At 38.2% G+C, this 18,947-nt stretch overlaps 1 protein-coding gene and 1 non-coding gene across 9 annotated transcripts in view; one reads left to right on the plus strand and one right to left on the minus strand.

Annotated features, from left to right (window-relative positions):
• The window catches only part of PASD1 (PAS domain containing repressor 1), a 105,300-nt gene that overhangs the window by 46,330 nt on the left and 40,023 nt on the right, over nt 1-18,947 (minus strand). For 4 of the 8 annotated variants that reach the window (XM_086385985.1, XM_086385983.1, XM_086385981.1 and 1 more), the window contains exons 2-5: nt 9,507-9,562; nt 8,940-9,061; nt 4,862-4,923; nt 2,612-2,701 (exon numbers count right to left, since the gene is read on the minus strand). In XM_086385985.1, coding sequence (XP_086242111.1) covers nt 2,612-2,701; nt 4,862-4,923; nt 8,940-9,061; nt 9,507-9,538 — 306 coding nt within the window. In that variant the 5' untranslated portion in view covers nt 9,539-9,562. Of the gene's footprint in view, nt 1-2,611; nt 2,702-4,861; nt 4,924-8,939; nt 9,062-9,506; nt 9,563-11,747; nt 11,873-18,947 lie in introns of those variants that run through there. The other 4 variants (XM_086385980.1, XM_086385978.1, XM_086385984.1 and 1 more) reach the window with 2 other exon arrangements.
• LOC147341155 (U6 spliceosomal RNA) lies at nt 17,680-17,786 on the plus strand. The gene has a single exon (XR_015160021.1). It is a non-coding gene; the product is annotated as a U6 spliceosomal RNA (small nuclear RNA).

Consider the following 18,947-nt stretch of genomic DNA (forward strand, 5'->3'; position numbering starts at 1 on the left):
GACTGATTTCCTTTAGGATTGACTGGTTTGATCTCTTGCAGTCCAAGGGACTCTCAAGTGTTTTCTCCAAAACCACATTTCAAAAGCATCTATTCCTCAGCACTCAGCTTTCTTGATGGTTCAACTCTCACATCCATACATGACTACTGGAAAAACCACAGCTTTTACTAGATGGACCTTTGTTTTTAATGAAATTGTAGATTCCTGGAGCTGGGCAGATGCTCCAGAAATGGTTTTGTCTCCATATTTACATGAGATGGGTGATTTATAAAATGAAATTTTAAATCAAAGCTTGGTTAAAAATCACATGCTGTTAAAAACTAAGAGTTAGGATTTAAACACAAGTGTGAAACTGTGTCCCAGGTATGGTATTTTTCAACCCAGTTTTAAAATAATATGGGCTTCCTTTGTGGTTCAGCTGGTAAAGAATCCTCCTGCAAGGCAGGAGATCTGGGTTTGATCCCTGAGTTGGGAAGATCCCCTGGAGAAAGGGAAGGCTACCCACTCTAGTATTCTGGCCTAGAAAATTCCATGGACTGTATAGTCCATGGGATCACAAAGAGTCGGACATGATTGAGTGACTTTCTTTTTCACTGAAAAGAATATATAAATTCATTTCCATCTAATATTTATGTACAGAATAATAGTTATAGCTTTGCTTCCCTGGTGGCTCAGATGGTAAAGCATCTGTCTACAATGAGGGAGACCCAGGTTCGATCCCTGGGTTGGGAAGATCCCCTAGAAGGCAATGGCAACCCACTCCAGTACTCTTGCCTGGAAAATCCCATGGACGGAGGAGCTTGGTAGGCTGCAGTCCATGGGGTCACTATGAGTCGGACACGACTGAGCTACTTCACTTCACTTCTTTACTTTAAGTACACCAAACTCAGATTACCATATACCTGGTTTAAGATGAGCAGTTCAAACCCATGTCCCAGACACGTCTACCTTAGGGTGACTCTGTGCGTGTGTGTTTGTTACCTCAAATGTTGAATGGTGAAAGAGTCTCTTAAGAGTGAAAGCTCTGAACCAAAAAGGAATAAAGAATCAGGGATAACAGAATAAGAAGCCTCATAGGAGGATCCTCAGGAAAAGTCATGGGTCTCAGTCAATGGCCAATTTGCTTTAAGTAATATTAAATATTACAAGAATTTGGGTAGTTTTCTAGTCTTCACTATAAAAAACTTTAATGAATGTATTACATTCATAGTCTTTCTTTTAATGTACATTTAATAAAACCATTCTCCTTCTATGATAAGATTCCTCTAAAGTCCAAGGCAATGAATATCTCTAATGCTATGCATGCTAAGTCGCTTCAGTCATGTCCAACTCTTTGGGACCCCATGGACAGCAGCCCACCAGGCTCCTCTGTCCACAGAATTCTCCAGGCAGGAATACTGGAGTGGGTTGCCATCTTCTTCTCCAGGAATATCTCTAATATTTGCATTTTATTCAGCTGTTTTGGTATCCTATAAATATAAGCTGAATTTGGAAATGTAAATTGCTTTCTAAAAGAAAGGAAGAGAATGAGGAGTTTAAAAATGGATACAGGTATCTTTAAATAAAGAGAAAAGAGGAGAAAAGTTCTCTGAGTTTCCAAGTGGGCCATAGAACATGCTGGCTGGAACAGTATAACTAGTGGAATAAGCATGCAATCCTCTTTGAACTTAACTAAAGAAAAATTGGACAAAAATTCTATTAATGTGTGTGGTTCAAACTTGAATGCCACAGATCTGTGGGTGAGGGTGTGTCAAGTTCTTCAGACAATTCTGTGGAGTGAGGAATGTGCAATGAAAGCAACAATCCAGATATGATTAACACAGTCAGTCAAGTGACAGATTTGGGAGTGGTGGTGGTTGTGGATGTATGCTACACAGCTCCTTTTCACACACAGGCATGCACGCATTATGAAGGTTTGCAGTCCTTTCATGTTTAAGTGATATATGTGGTGGGTGTACAGCCTGAAGATCCAGAAAAAAATTCAGGAAATCATATTCTAAGTCAGTGGTGCTGGGAAGATTGTAGAAAGCTCTCCTGAGAGGGATATAGTGACACCAAAAGACTCAGGAAGAACTGGCTATTTTGAACATCTGATACTCTGACTATAACGCATGTGAGTGTCTCTCCAGCAATATGTACAACATTGCTAAATTAGGCAATCATTTATTTTTTTCCCCAAATTAGATCATGGCTTGTTCTTCAACATAAAGAAACAAAACACAAATCAGACCTGGAAATGGATGTCACAAGCTAGCATGACCAAATCATAACATTCATTGTTTAATCAGTATGTGGTAGACTCAAATGTACAAAATCAGAGACATCCATCTGGTTGAGGGCTGCCTAGCAAAGCAGTCACCTTGGGGACCATCACCTTCAAGGGCAGTTTACAAACCACACACCAGTGCACACCCAGTGTTTCATTACCTTATGTCACAGTTTGTTTTCTATAGCTTTAAAACTGAAACCAATGGAGAGGACAATAAAACAGGTGCACATTTTGACCACATTAACAATGTCTTCTCTGATGAGTTGTATGCTGCTAAAAACAAATAATGAACCCCTATACAACTAAGCGCATGATCCTTTCCCAAAAACTGAGAGAACTTACAGGTAAATGGCCAAGAAGTGAAGTGATGCGAGGGCCCACGGAAACTATTATTCCATCTATGCTCACTATTAGCATAAATCCATCCAATGACTAATGAAAAGAGAATAATAATGTAATTAAATAGTGGAACAATAATAAAATGATAGCTTTATTTCTAAATGCATAATTATAATCACACACTGAAAATGTATTGTGGTTCTTAAATATCAATAAAACAAGCCCAGAATTAATTAAAATTCCATTATTCTGCCTCCTACACAGAATCTACTTAACCTTAAGCATGAGATGTTTATCAAATGATGTTTCACTTAGACAAACACATTTCAGTGTACACCCAATTAACACAAAACTCTCCAACACAAGCTAGGAAGATTCATTTCCATGTGTTGGTTATTTCACACTTAATTCAAAATTAATTCCAAAAACAGTAAGAATATTTTGGAGGGCATTTTCATTTGTAGTTAGTTTAGTCTTCTATTTATAAATATGGCTATTGCCTTCACTTTCCTGCTATATAATGGAATAGATATCCAGACAAATGCCTCCTGGTAAAGAACACCTAAAATGATGGATAAAATATATAAAACAGGGAGAAGCTTATGGTAAAGTATGGGAAACAATCTGATACAGAGATGACTAGAACATGAGAAGTCAAAGGATATCGAAGCTTGCACATGCTTTGGAGCATGGGAAGCATATTCTTGGGAGCATCTATGCTACATTGATGGCATAGAGCCAGGGGGACAGAAAACAAAGCTTGGACCCACACAAAGTGGGGGTTGAAATCAAAGACTCCTGTATCAAGCCAGGAAAGGAACACTCTCAGCAGACAAAATAGAAAGATCTTATCCAACAAAGAGCCAGGGAACTCATAACCTGCCTATCTTGCCTCAGCCTCAGCTCTGGCTAGAAAAGGAAAAGAAGAACTGGTCTCCTCTGGGAATTGCAAACAGAAGCCCACACTCACACTAACTACCTGTGTAGCCCTCAACACCCCAAGCCTATTATTTACTTTCAAATGGTCCTGGGCCCAAATATCTAGGAAAAATAAATTGAAATCACCTCTTGAGAATGATTTTAAAACCAGGGCTCAAAGAATGTAGATAAATTTCCAAATACCATAAGTTTGTCATAAATGATTAACAAACACAGGAAAAACATGAAACATGAACAAGAGGCAGTATAAAGAATAAAATGCAGAATGAGATTTAAAACTGAAAATACAAGAAATATCAGAGATAGAATATAAAATAAGTAAAATAAGTATGCTTAAAAGCAACTATGCTGCAATAAAAATTAATAAAAATAAATATATATACCAAAACATGCTTAATATGCTTAAATAAATCTTAAAAGGGTATTGAAAATATAATGAAGGAACAGGAGACTCCTGACTAGGCAGATGTGAAAATTAATCAAATTGTCTAGAAATGATATCAAAATAAAAACTCAATATGTAGGTCAAATAGCAAGTTAGAGCATAGGTAGAAAGATAACTTCTAAAGTGGAAGACAAAGCCGAAGAAATGACTCAGATGCAACACAAGGAGACAAGGGAATGGAAGATAAGAGAAATGAAATGACACAGAGAAGAGCAGGAAAGTGCACTAGACATTTTACACATGTTCATTTTACTCTCATAACCACTCTGTGAAACAGAGATATTGTACAGAGAAAGAAGTCAGAGCTGAGAGATGGCAATTCTCTCAAGGATGCATAACAAGTAAGTAATAAAGGCACAGATCATATCCCTCTCTATCTGACTCAAAGGATCATGGTCATTCGGGCTTTAGTCTGTGGCCTTTGAACTCAGTAAAACCTACCAGTTCCTTTGGAAGTAGAAACCATAAACATCTCATGTCCTTGAGGGGAAAAAAAAAAGTAAGGAATGAAAAGGCTTAATCTGTAGAATCTAACAACCTGTGTTGAATGAATCTACCAGATAATTAATTAACTTGCCACTAAACTATGCAAGCACTTGTTCGTTTTTGTTGTCACTGGAGATCGGTGGGTTCAGTTGGCATAAGAAACATCCAAGCAGCCTGCTAGACATGAAGGCCCCTGGCCCTACCAAGATAGAGATTCCAATTCAAATAGTTTAAGGTGGGTCTCAGGCATCTGTGTTTTTACCAAGTTCCCTAGGTAATTCTGAAGGTAGAGTCCCCTAGCCACACTTTGAAAAACAATATTCTGTATCTTTTACTGCATGCATTCTACATATAAAGCAATCAGAGAACAAACTCCCTCTTACTTGTAGTGTCTTCTGGATAAAATCTTCGTAATTTTGAAACGATGGAGTCCAATTCGGTGTTTCTGTAGACGTTTTTATAAGGAAGAAAGGATAAAAAACAGTCACATTAAAATGATTAGCTTATCGGTATTAGATTTTTCAAAGTTATAATTAACTTTATAGAAAAGATTCTCATGAGAAAATGCTGAGTGCTGATGAAGAATCTGAGGTAGATTAACTAATTGCTTATAAGCTATCATCAACAAAGAAGTGTTCAGAATTGAAAAAGACCTTGAAGATCATCCATCTCAATTTCTACTGTATGCAGGATGATCTTTCTAACAACGTTATGATCTTCAACTCCCAGTTCTTTCCCTTTCTTGACTTCTATAAGTCTTCCAAATTCTACCCAAACCCAATATTCACAATATACCAGATAAGGTACAGGCTGTTGAATGCTCCAGGTGTATTAAGACACTGAAAATGTCCTCAGTCCCTGACTAAAATACAGAATTCCATTGTTTCATCAAATTAAGTTTTTAGCAAAGGCCCTCAACTAGAAAATCCTTAAGCTGTATCTTGTAATTCTCCAAAGCTGCAGACACTCTTTGGTCTCCCATACCCCTATCTCCATGCTTTAAGGTTTTCTGGTTTTCCCAATGAACAGTTTCAGCTCCTGAACTAACTCAGAGCCTCTGCTATCAACATCCACCCCACTTCACCTCCCCAAGTCCCACCTGTTCCACTGACTTCACTAACCCGGGGACCTCATTAACACAGCCCTCCAATCTCCAGTTATTTGAATGTATGTCCATAAATGTTTGTTTCTTCTCCTCACAAAAATGGTGAGGAGACCCATAAAACTGTAATGCCTATTCAAAATGTTACATTCCTTGACAAAGACAAATCTAATAGCAGCACTTGCTCTCTTGGTGGGAAGGAGTCTCAGATCCTTTTCTATGAGTAGATAAGAAGGGGCCCAGGCATGAGCAGAAGAGCTCCTGAACCCTCACTTAAAAGGGGATGAGAAGAGGGTGTGTAACTATGTGGGAAGGAGGAATAATACGAAATATAAACCATGCCGGTTGCACAACCACCTCACAATCAGTGTTCCTGACCCCTGTCCCAGCCTGGAAACTGAATTCCGGTCACAATTTCTCCAACTCAGAAAACAAACTATGCCCCTCTCCCATGGCTGATTTCTGAGGTCATTTCCCCACTGACTTTCAGGTCCATCTAGTGACTTTCATCTCCTGTACTCCCTACAAAGAAATACAAAAGACAAAAGACAGTCCATATATTTCCAGAAAATAAAACCTATGTATTTTATAAAACAACCATAAAGGGCTTTTCTACATTAATATTACCCATGAACTTGTCCTTGTTTTGTTTCTAGGGTAGGCACCATATACAATTCTTCACTAAAACCCCAGTGTCCCGCATAGTACTTAACTCACAATAGGAACTTGGCAATTCTTGTTAAGCTGAACCTCATTCATTCATTTATTTAACTACCATGTACTGGGCTCCTACTACATATCCTACTCTGTTTTAGAGGCTAATGATAGAGCATGAACAAGACAAATAAAGTGGCCATTCTTTTGAATCTTACAGACCGGGGGGGAAGGTAAACAGATAACCAACACATAGACCAGGGAATCAGTCATTGCATATACCTTGAAGTACAATAATTTCAACTGGGTGTACAGGGAAAGCCTTGCTGAGAAAGTAAAAAACAGCAGAAAGAGAGCCATGTGAAAATCCAGGAGCAGGGAAAGCATCTCAGGCAGAGGAAACAGTAAGTACAAAGGGAGACAGGAAAGATTTTGGCCAATTTAAATAACAGGAGGTCAAAGGGACTACTGTAGGGTGACCAAGGGATAGAGCAGTGGGAAATGAAGTCTGAGAGACAGGCAGGACCAGATTATGTAGTGTACATGAGGGAGCCAGCATTGTTTTGACTGGAACAGCATGTGCTTTCAAGCAGAAGAGTGACATATGTTTTTTTTTCCCTAATACTTTTATTAGAAAACATATTTTTCTATACTTCATTAAGGCAAACATGAAAGAGTTCCCCGACCAGGGGTCCCTGCATCGAGAGCACTGGATCCCAACCACTGAACCACCAGGGAAGTCCCTTGATATATATTTTTTAAAGATCACTATGGCTGTTTATGAAAAATAGGTCAAGCTAGGGAGCAAGAGTGAAGCAAGGGAGCCTCGCTGGAAAGCGTGTTCAAATGGAATAGATGGTGGTGGCCTAGATTAGGTTGGTCCACCAAGGCTATGGAAGTGGCAGAGTGAATGGATTTGAAATATACTTTAGAAGCAAAGCTAAAAGGATTTGCTGATGGATTGGTGGAGAACACAGAATGACAGCTGGAGTGTATTTTGAGCTGCTAGAAGAATGGTGGTACTTTTACTGAAACTGGGAAAATCAAGGCTGGGAGTGTGAGAGGAATCGAGAGATCCTGAATGGCGATGTTACCTTTCCTGTTAGACATCCAAGCAAAGAAGTCACAGAGGAAACTCTCTTGCTGATTTAATAATGAGTATGATTCTCAAGTATGGAGGTAAGGGAGGAGGTTCGGGCTGCAGATAGGTTTTAAAAATGGGAGGCACTGACATCCAAGTAGCCCTTCAAATTAAGGGACTGGATGAGATTACGTGGGGAATGACTGTAGACAGAAAAAACAAAAGGTCCTAGGGCTGAGCCCTAGGGCACATCCATGATTCAAAGTTGAAAAGGCAAAGGGGATGGGAAAAAGAGAGGAGGAATGGCCAATGAGTTAGGAGAGAAACCAGAATTCAGTTACCCAGGTATCCTGGAAGCTGAGAGAAAAATGCTTCAAGAAGGAGGGAGTGGTCACCTGTCCAATGTTTTTGAAATATCATGAAAGATGAGGATAGTTAAGGGACCAAAGACCTCAGCAATGTGGCTGCTGCTGCTAAGTCGCTTCAGTCATGTCCGACTCTGTGCGACCCCATAGACGGCAGCCCACCAGGCTCCCCTGTTCCTGGGATTCTCCAGGCAAGAATACTGGAGCGGGTTGCCATTTCCTTCTCCAATGCATGAAAGTGAAAAGTGAAAGTGAAGTCGCTCAGTCATGTCTGACTCTTAGCAACCCCATGGGCTGCAGCCTACCAGGCTCCTCCACCCACGGGATTTTCCAGGCAAGAGTACTGGAGTGGGTTGCCATTGCCTTCTCCCAGCAATGTGGAGGCCACTGCTATTCCTGACAGAAGTAGTTGTCCTGGAGTGGTGGGGAGCTCCAGGCTCAGTGAAGTGGGTTGAGAAAGGATGGGGCATGAGGAAGTGAACACAGGGTCAATACAATCATTTCGAGAAGTTTTGTTGTGAAGGGGACACAGAAATAGGGCAACAGCTGAAGGTATCATGGGGCCAAGAAAAAATATTTTTAAGGTAAGAGAGATCTTCTACAGCATGATTACATGCTTGTGAGTGTAACCTGCTCAGATGTTTTGAGTTAAATATACTTAAATATTACAGGTACTATTTGACACCCTTGGGGCCCTGTTTCCCTTAGCAACATTTACATATGCCTTCAAGTGCCTAAGATACAGAAATTTGCACTACTGTTGCCCAGAATACTTCCACTAATTCTCATTTCCTTATTCCACTTTTGCATGAACCTCAATAATGCTTTTAGCATCGAACATAAGAAAATTATAAATGGAGAGAAACTAAATATCCACATAATAGAAGTTGCTTCAGGAGATCTTCTCATCATTGCTGCTGCTGTTACTATTTAGTCACTCAGTCGTGTCCAACTCTTTGTGACCCCACGCACTATAGCCTGCCAAGCTCCTCTGTCCATGGGATTTCCCAGGCAAAAATACTGGAGTGGGTTACCATTTCCTCCTCCAGGGGATCTTCCCAACCCAGGGTTGAACCCACACCTCCAGCATTAGCAGGCAGATTCTTTACCACTGAGTCACCAGGGAAGCCCCATCTCGTCATTAATCCCACACAATGATGTTTGAGGTAAAGGGAGAGTTCCAGTTGTCCCACCCATAGCTAATTTTCAATATAGCTAAGCTCAGCTGAAACCTGTCTTTTGTGAAAAAGCAGAAATACCCTGTGATTTTTCCATTTTGCTTTTCTTCGCAGGAGAACTTATCTTCTGAAGAAAATAACGCAGTCCACTGAGGACAGAATTGATGTGCGTCTTTTTCTCATCTTCAGATAAATCTCTGTACCTAATTGATAAAAGATAAAGAAGGTTATTCATAAGGGTACATGCATGCTAAGTTGCTTCAGTTGTGTCTGACTCTTTGCAGCCCTGTGGACTGTAACCTGTCAGGCTCCTCTGTCCATGGGATTCTCCAGGCAAGAATACTGGAGTGCGTTGTCGTTTCCTCCTCCAGGGGATCTTCCCAACCCAGGGATCGAACCTGAGTTTCTTAGTCTCCTGCATTAGCAGGCAGGTTCTTTACCACCAGTACCACCTGGGAAGCCCATAGGAAGCCTACAAAGTATTATAATACAATTAGGTGAGGGATACGAAGTACCCACGAGACAGGTCAAATTTCTCTGAGTTTGTCAAGTTTCCCAGAGGAAGGAGAATTTTGCAAGGTGTGAAAAAGGAAGGAAGGACAGGGGAGAGGTCTTTGAGGAAAATATCAGTCAATTAGGAATTCATACCGCTTCCTTTTTCTTCCGTTATCTTCATCCATTTTTCAATGAAAAAACAAAGAATCCTGAAATCAAAGTGGAGCCACATTTTACTAAGAAATCAATCTATGATGAATCACATAAAGCGATAAGATTAATCAAAATTCTCAATTTCCCTTGAGGAATGCCTACTTCTTTTAAAGAGAATCTCATTAAGCATCTGTAGATGCTAAAGACTTGCTTTATTGTGTGATCCCCAATGAATGTTTGTCACAATAATACTACAAATGAATGCATTTGGAAAAAGTTGCAAAAACACTGTGAAGTTACACAACTTAATCCCAAAGTCAGGTACTTGTTGGTTTAATTCTGTACCCTTAGATTCCTTTAACTTCCACTGATTTCATGAAACAAAGACAGTGAAACAAAGATAGATGTGGATTGAAAACTTCATACCTAGCCACTATATCATGCTGCAATAGACAAAAGCCTGCACTTATCATTGATATCACAGAATATCATTGATATCCTCAGCATAGAAGAATGACCTTGACAACACCAGAAGTCTCTGCTTTGAATTGTATAATTACACTCACATATCATCTCAAGGTTGAAACCTCAAGATAGAATTCAATGACATTCAAATACATGTGCATTAAACAAGAAGGCACTGTTAAAATATAGCAAACATCTTGTAAATGCTCTCAAGAAAATAAGAGAAAGCTCAGGTGTCAAACCCTGGGCAGATACTGAGAACAAGCCGGTTAGTTCACCAACCTGTGATGCTGGGGAGATGATGAAGCATAACTTACATCCCTCACATCTAGCAGAGTGCTAGGAAAAGACTGAAAAAATGAACAGAGCTTTCGGATGGGATAACATCAAACAATCTAAAATATAGGTAACTGGATTCCTAGAAGGGAGAGGAAAAGTAATATTTGGATAATGGCCAATTGTTCCCATACTGGATGAAAAACATACATTCGTATATTCTTGAAGCTCAATGAATCCAAGAACTAAACACCATGAAAAGCTACCAAGGCACATCATAAACAAACCGCTGAAAAGCAATTGCAAAGAGAAAATCTTAAAAGCAAACAGAAATAAAAGATACATTTAATACAGAATGGGGAAGAATGTCCTCTGTCTGACTTCTCATCAGAATAACCCAAGCCAAGAGAAAATGAAACATCTTTAAAGTTCTGGGGGCAAACAAATCAACTTAGAATTCTATATCCATTAAGAATGAACCTTTCAAAGAAATTGAAGGCAAAACAAAGACACCTCCAGATGAACAAAAAATGGAAGAATTCAAGGCCAGCATACTAGCACTATCAAAAGTGTTAAAGTAAGGACTTCAAACAGAAGGAAAAGGATGCCAGATGGAAAGTTATATCTACATAAAGAAATGAAAATAACTGGAAATAATATGTACATGAGTAAATATAATATTTGCATCTTAAATTTCTTTAAAAGATAACTGAAATAAAAGCAAGGAACTGTAAGGTTTGTAATACATATTGATATCAAATCTATTACAATAATAATACAAAAGACAGGACTGTTATGAGGTTCATACATTATACATGAAGTGGCACAATATTAATTCACATTAAACAGTAATAAATTAAAGATGTATAGTATAAACTGCCTAGAGAAACAAATAAAGCACACATGAGATATAGATGATAAATGAAAAGAGATAAAATGGAATATTAATTACTCATTTCATCCAGAAGCAGAAAAAGAAGGCAAAGAAAACAAAGAACAAATTGGACAAAGAGAAAATATATGGAAAGATGGTAGACTTAAGCTTCCTGTATTAATAATTATGTTAACTGTCAGTGGACTAAAGGCACCAGTACAAAGCCTAGGAGTGTCAAAACTGGGGATAAGAGTAAGACCAAACTCTCTTGTCTACACGATACTCACTTCATTTATAAAGTCACAGCTTATAAGTACAATAACAGAAATACATATACTATGTAACCCTAATGACATAAAGCTTAAGTGGTTAATTAATACTAAAGACTCTAGGTAAGGAATAGTCTTAGAGAAAAAGAGGGACATGTCATTACGATAAAGGAGTCAGTCAAGAAGGTAAAACAATCCTAAACAGGTATACTCCTAATTACAAAGTTTGAAAATGAAATAAGAACTAAAAGGAGGAATAAACAAACCCACCATTACATCTGGTGAGTTCAAACACTCCTCTATCAGCAATTAATGGACCAAATAAAGAGAAAAGAAGTAAGGATGTGGGAGACTTACTAGCCCGCCAACAGACTTGGCCTCATTTGTTGACAGAGTACTGCTACCAAGCAACTGGAGAACACAGGCTTAACATTCCAACTGTCATGATGATGCAAAATGCATGCGCCATGAGACTTGGCCTCATTTGATGACAGAGTACTGCTACCAAGCAACTGTAGAACACAGGCTTAACATTCCAACTGCCATGATGATGCAAAATGCATGCGCCATGAGACTTGGCCTCATTTGATGACAGAGTACTGTGACCAAGCAACTGTAGAACACAGGCTTAACATTCTAACTGTCATGATGATTCAAAATGTACTGGGCCATGAGACCAGTTTCAGTGAATTTAAATCTTTAAAGGCATACAAACTATGTTCTCTGATGAAAACAGAATTAAATTAGAAATCAATAATAAACAGATAAATCCCTGGAAAAAGGCACCAATACAAAGCCTAGGAGTGTCAAAACTGGGGACAAGAGTAAGACCAAACTCTCTTGTCTACAGGATACTCACTTCAATTATAAAGTCACAGCTTATAAGTAAAATAACAGAAATATATATACTATGTAACCCTAATGACATAAAGCTTAAGTGGTTAATTAATACTAAAGACTCTAGGTAAGGAATAGTCTTAGAGAAAAAGAGGGACATGTCATTACGATAAAGGAGTCAGTCAAGAAGGTAAAACAATCCTAAACAGGTATACTCCTAATTACAAAGTTTGAAAATGAAATAAGAACTAAAAGGAGGAATAAACAAACCCACCATTACATCTGGTGAGTTCAAACACTCCTCTATCAGCAATTAATGGACCAAATAAAGAGAAAAGAAGTAAGGATGTGGGAGACTTACTAGCCCGCCAACAGACTTGGCCTCATTTGTTGACAGAGTACTGCTACCAAGCAACTGGAGAACACAGGCTTAACATTCCAACTGTCATGATGATGCAAAATGCATGCGCCATGAGACTTGGCCTCATTTGATGACAGAGTACTGCTACCAAGCAACTGTAGAACACAGGCTTAACATTCCAACTGCCATGATGATGCAAAATGCATGCGCCATGAGACTTGGCCTCATTTGATGACAGAGTACTGTGACCAAGCAACTGTAGAACACAGGCTTAACATTCTAACTGTCATGATGATTCAAAATGTACTGGGCCATGAGACCAGTTTCAGTGAATTTAAATCTTTAAAGGCATACAAACTATGTTCTCTGATGAAAACAGAATTAAATTAGAAATCAATAATAAACAGATAAATCCCTGGAAAAAGGCACCAATACAAAGCCTAGGAGTGTCAAAACTGGGGACAAGAGTAAGACCAAACTCTCTTGTCTACAGGATACTCACTTCAATTATAAAGTCACAGCTTATAAGTAAAATAACAGAAATATATATACTATGTAACCCTAATGACATAAAGCTTAAGTGGTTAATTAATACTAAAGACTCTAGGTAAGGAATAGTCTTAGAGAAAAAGAGGGACATGTCATTACGATAAAGGAGTCAGTCAAGAAGGTAAAACAATCCTAAACAGGTATACTCCTAATTACAAAGTTTGAAAATGAAATAAGAACTAAAAGGAGGAATAAACAAACCCACCATTACATCTGGTGAGTTCAAACACTCCTCTATCAGCAATTAATGGACCAAATAAAGAGAAAAGAAGTAAGGATGTGGGAGACTTACTAGCCCGCCAACAGACTTGGCCTCATTTGTTGACAGAGTACTGCTACCAAGCAACTGGAGAACACAGGCTTAACATTCCAACTGTCATGATGATGCAAAATGCATGCGCCATGAGACTTGGCCTCATTTGATGACAGAGTACTGCTACCAAGCAACTGTAGAACACAGGCTTAACATTCCAACTGTCATGATGATGCAAAATGCATGCGCCATGAGACTTGGCCTCATTTGATGACAGAGTACTGTGACCAAGCAACTGTAGAACACAGGCTTAACATTCTAACTGTCATGATGATTCAAAATGTACTGGGCCATGAGACCAGTTTCAGTGAATTTAAATCTTTAAAGGCATACAAACTATGTTCTCTGATGAAAACAGAATTAAATTAGAAATCAATAATAAACAGATAAATCCCTGGAAAAAGGCACCAATACAAAGCCTAGGAGTGTCAAAACTGGGGACAAGAGTAAGACCAAACTCTCTTGTCTACAGGATACTCACTTCAATTATAAAGTCACAGCTTATAAGTAAAATAACAGAAATATATATACTATGTAACCCTAATGACATAAAGCTTAAGTGGTTAATTAATACTAAAGACTCTAGGTAAGGAATAGTCTTAGAGAAAAAGAGGGACATGTCATTACGATAAAGGAGTCAATCAAGAAGGTAAAACAATCCTAAACAGGTATACTCCTAATTACAAAGTTTGAAAATGAAGTAAGAACTAAAAGGAGGAATAAACAAACCCACCATTATATCTGGTGAGTTCAAACACTCCTCTATCAGCAATTAATGGACCAAATAAAGAGAAAAGAAGTAAGGATGTGGGAGACTTACTAGCCCGCCAACAGACTTGGCCTCATTTGTTGACAGAGTACTGCTACCAAGCAACTGGAGAACACAGGCTTAACATTCCAACTGTCATGATGATGCAAAATGCATGCGCCATGAGACTTGGCCTCATTTGATGACAGAGTACTGCTACCAAGCAACTGTAGAACACAGGCTTAACATTCTAACTGTCATGATGATTCAAAATGTACTGGGCCATGAGACCAGTTTCAGTGAATTTAAATCTTTAAAGGCATACAAACTATGTTCTCTGATGAAAACAGAATAAAATTAGAAATCAATAATAAACAGAAAAATCCCTGGAAAACCCCCAAACATTTGAAAATTAAATAACATCCCTGTAAATCATTTCTGAATCAATGAATAAACCTTTGGAAAAGGTTTAAAAACAGAAAATCAGACAGTATTTCTAACTGGATTATAATGAATATTAATGTTAAATTGAAAAATATTCAATAACCTAATTGAAATTTATTAAAATTGCATTATATGTATTTATGATGTTATATAGTTCCATCAAAAAGCCAAATCTCTATAATTACTCAAATCATTTTTTGTGTTCTTAAATAATACATGATTCTTCATATATATAGTAAAGGAAATGATACAGTGTTAGGAGCTAATTTAACATAATGTGCAAAAGTATTACACAGAAAATAATGTCTTTATTGATTAATATAAAAATATCTAACTAAATAGAAAGATACGTCATATTCCTGGGCAGGAATTTTCATAGTTTTATCAGATCTCCCCAACTAATCTACCAATTAACTCTGATCAAAACTCAGTATATTTTTGTTTGGGTTTGGTTTTCTATATAACTTCACATGTTAATTACAGAATTCCCATCAATATCAACAAGTCAAAAATATACAATAATTTTGAAGAATAAAAATATACAAAGATGTGTTCTACTAGATATCAAGACTACATATCTTTGAGGTAAATAGATAAGGGTACAAAGCATAGGACAGAAGAGACCCATCAGGAACAGTTCCATGCACAAATAGAAATTTGATTTATGATAAAAAAATCATCATTTTGACAATTCTACTAAATCCCTTAGGATTATACAGGGAAAGTGAGAAATAGGTACAAGGGGTTAGATCTGACACAGTGCCTGAAGAACTATGGACAGAGGTCCGTGACATTGTACAGGAGGCAGGGATCAAGACCATCCAGAAGAAAAAGAAATGCAAAAAGGCGAAATGGTTGTCTAAGAAGGCCTTAAAAATAGCTGTGAAAAGAAGAGAAGTGAAAACAAAGGAGAAAAGGAAAGATATAAGCATCTGAATGCAGAGTTCCAAAGAATAGCAAGGAGAGATAAGAAAGCCTTCCTCTGTGATCAGTGCAAAGAAATAGAGGAAAACAATAGAATGGGAAAGACTAGAGATTTCTTCAAGAAAATTAGAGATACCAAGGGAACATTTCATGCAAAGATGGGCTCAAGAAAGGACAGAAATGGTATGGACCTAACAGAAGCAGAAGATATTAAGAAGATGTGGCAAGAATACACAGAAGAATTATACAAAAAAGATCTTCACGACCCAGATAATTACAATGGTGTGATCATTCACCTAGAGCCAGACATTCAGGAATGCGAAGTCAATTGGGCCTTAGGAAACATCCCTACAAACAAAGCTAGTGGAGGTGAAGGAATTCCAGTTGAGCTATTTCAAATCCTAAAAGATGATGCTGCGAAAAGTGCTACACTCAATATGCCAGCAAATTTGGAAAACTCAGCAGGGGCCACAGGACTGGCAAAGGTCAGTTTTCATCCCAATCCCAAAGAAAGGCAATGCCAAAGAATGCTCAAGCTACCACACAATTGCACTCACCTCACATGCTATTTAAGTAATGCTCAAAATTCTCCAAGCCAGGCATCAATATGTGAACCATGAACTTCCAGATGTTCAAGATGGATTTAGAAAAGGCAGAGGAACCACAGATCAAATTGCCAACATCCAGTGGACCATCAAAAAAGCAAGAGAGTTCCAGAAAAACATTTACTTCTGCTTTATTGACTATGCCAAAGGCTTTGACTATGTGGATCACCACAAACTGTGGAAAGCTCTTCAAGAGATGGGAATACCAGACCACCTGACTTGAGAAATCTGTATGCAGGTCAGGAAGCAACAGTTAGAACTGGACATGGAACAACAGACTGGTTCAAAATAGGGAAAGGAGTATGTCAAGGCTGTATATTGTTACCCTGCTTATTTAACTTCTATGCAGAGTACATCATGAGAAGCGCTGGGCTGGATGAAGCACAAGCTGGAATCAAGATTGCCGGGAGAAATATCTATCAATAACCTCAGATATGCAGATGACACCACCCTTATGGCAGAAAGCCAAGAAGAACTAAAAAGTCTCTTGATGAAAGTGAAAGGAGAGTGAAAAAGTTGGCTTAAAACTCAACACTCAGAAAACTAAGATCATGGCATCTGGTCCCATCACTTCATGGCAAATAGATGGGGAAACAGTAACAGAATTTATTTTCTGGGCTCCAAAATCACTGCAGATGTTGACTGCAGCCATGAAATAAAAGATGTTTGCTCCTTGGAAGAAAAGTTATGACCAACCTAGACAGCATATTAAAAAACAGAGACATTACTTTGCCAACAAAGGCCCATCTAGTCAAAGCGATGGTTTTTCCAGTAGTCATGTATATGGATGTGACAGTTGAACTATAAAGAAAGCTGAGCACTGAAGAATTGATGCTATTGAACTGTGGTGTTGGAGAAGACTCTTAAGAGTCCCTTGGACTGCAAGGAGATCCAACCAGTCCATCCTAAAGGAAATCAGTCCTGAATTTTCACTGAAAGGACTGATGCTGAAGCTGAAACTCCAATGCTTTGCCCACCTGATGTGAAGAACTGACTCATTTGAAAAGACCCTGGTGCTGGGAAAGATTGAACGTGGGAGGAGAAGGGAATGACAGAGGATAAGATAGTTGGATGGCATCACTGACTCAATGGACATGAGTTTGAGTAAACTCTGGGAGTTGATGATGGACAGGAAAGCCTGGCATGCTGCAGTCCATGGGGTCACAAAGAGCTGGACAAGACTGAGTGACTGAACTGATCTGAACTGAACTGAACCATAGAGTATGTGTGTATGTGTGTTTTCATATAGCCCTTTCTATATATGGGGAATAAAGTTTGTTGCAAGCTATTTAAATACACAAGTCTAAAAAAATAAAATAAATAAATAAAAATACTTCAATAACAGAAGAGTTGGGTGACTTGCCTGGCAGTCCAGTGGTTAAGGCTCTGCCAAAATAAATAAATACATACATACAATAGTCATGCTTTATATATCTTTGTTATTTCCAAACAGCACCCAGCTCCACACAGAGAAGACACTCAAAGCACACCATTAAATTTTCCTGCCAGTGCTCACTTCAGCAGCACATGTACTAAAATTGGAAAGATACAAAGAAGATTGGCATGACCCCTGTGCAAGGATGACATGCAAATTCTTGAAGTGTTCCATATTTTTTGAATGGATAAACAATTTGTGGTACATATACACAATGGAATATTACTCAGCCATAAATAGGAAAATATTTGAGTCAGTTGTGATGAGGTGGATGAACCTAGAACCTATTATACAGAGTGAAATGTGTCAGAAAGAGAAAGACGAATATTGTATTCTAATTCATATATACAGAATCTAGAAAATGGTACTGAAGAATTTATTTACAGGGCAGCAATGAAGAAACGGACATGGAGGAAAGACTTATGGACATGGGGAGAGGGGAGGAGAGGGTGATATGTATGGAAAGAGTAACATGGAAACTTACATTACCATATGTAAAATAGATAGCCAATGGGAATTTGCTGTATGGCTCAGGAAAATCAAACAGGGGCTCTCTATCAACCTAGAGGGGTGGGATGGGGAGGGAGATGGGAGGGAGTTTCAAAAGGGAGGGGATGTATATATACCTATGCTGATTCATTTTGAGGTTTGACAGAAAACAACAAAATTCTGTAAAGCAATCATCCTTCAATAAAAAAATATATTAAAAAAATTTTCCTGCCAGAATCTCCTAATATATTCTCGGATTATATAAGGGGCAGTATTTCATACTGTCTCCACTATTGATTAGGCAAGTTAAACTAAGTTTCAATCTCCTTGCTTAGAAAAGGGGATAATAATAGTACCCACCATTTCACAGGCTTGTTGTAAAGATTGAATGAACATGTCACTTGTTACATGTTACATGAACATGTCTTTTTGGCATAGTGGTAAATTCTGAATGCTAAATAAATGTTATTATTTTTTTTTTTTTTTTAAACCCACACTGCTAAATATTCAATGACTTCCCTTAATCACTGGACAAGGTCGTTCCAGGCACCTGTTAATTACTGATCTGTTCCACTCAGTAATTCATTCTAAAACAAAGACTTAGAAACTGACACAGGGAAAAGAATACACAAAGAATGAAAAAAAGAAGGCCAAAAGTAGCCAGCAAAGTATTTTCCTATGCAATGTAATAATTATTTTCTTTCAGAATAGCAGAGTTGTGTGTTGAGTGGCTTTTTCCAAAGTCAATGGGAAATCACCTAAAAAAAAAATCTCATCAAATTTTGTGAAAGTTGCTCAGTCGTGTCTGACTCTTTGAGACCCCATGGACTAAAGCCCGGCAGGCTCCTCTGT

This window comes from Bos grunniens, chromosome X (assembly GCF_055505025.1).
Source record: "Bos grunniens cultivar Pamir isolate PY7600 chromosome X, Bosgru_T2T1.0, whole genome shotgun sequence".
Classification (NCBI taxonomy): Eukaryota; Metazoa; Chordata; class Mammalia; order Artiodactyla; family Bovidae; genus Bos; species Bos grunniens.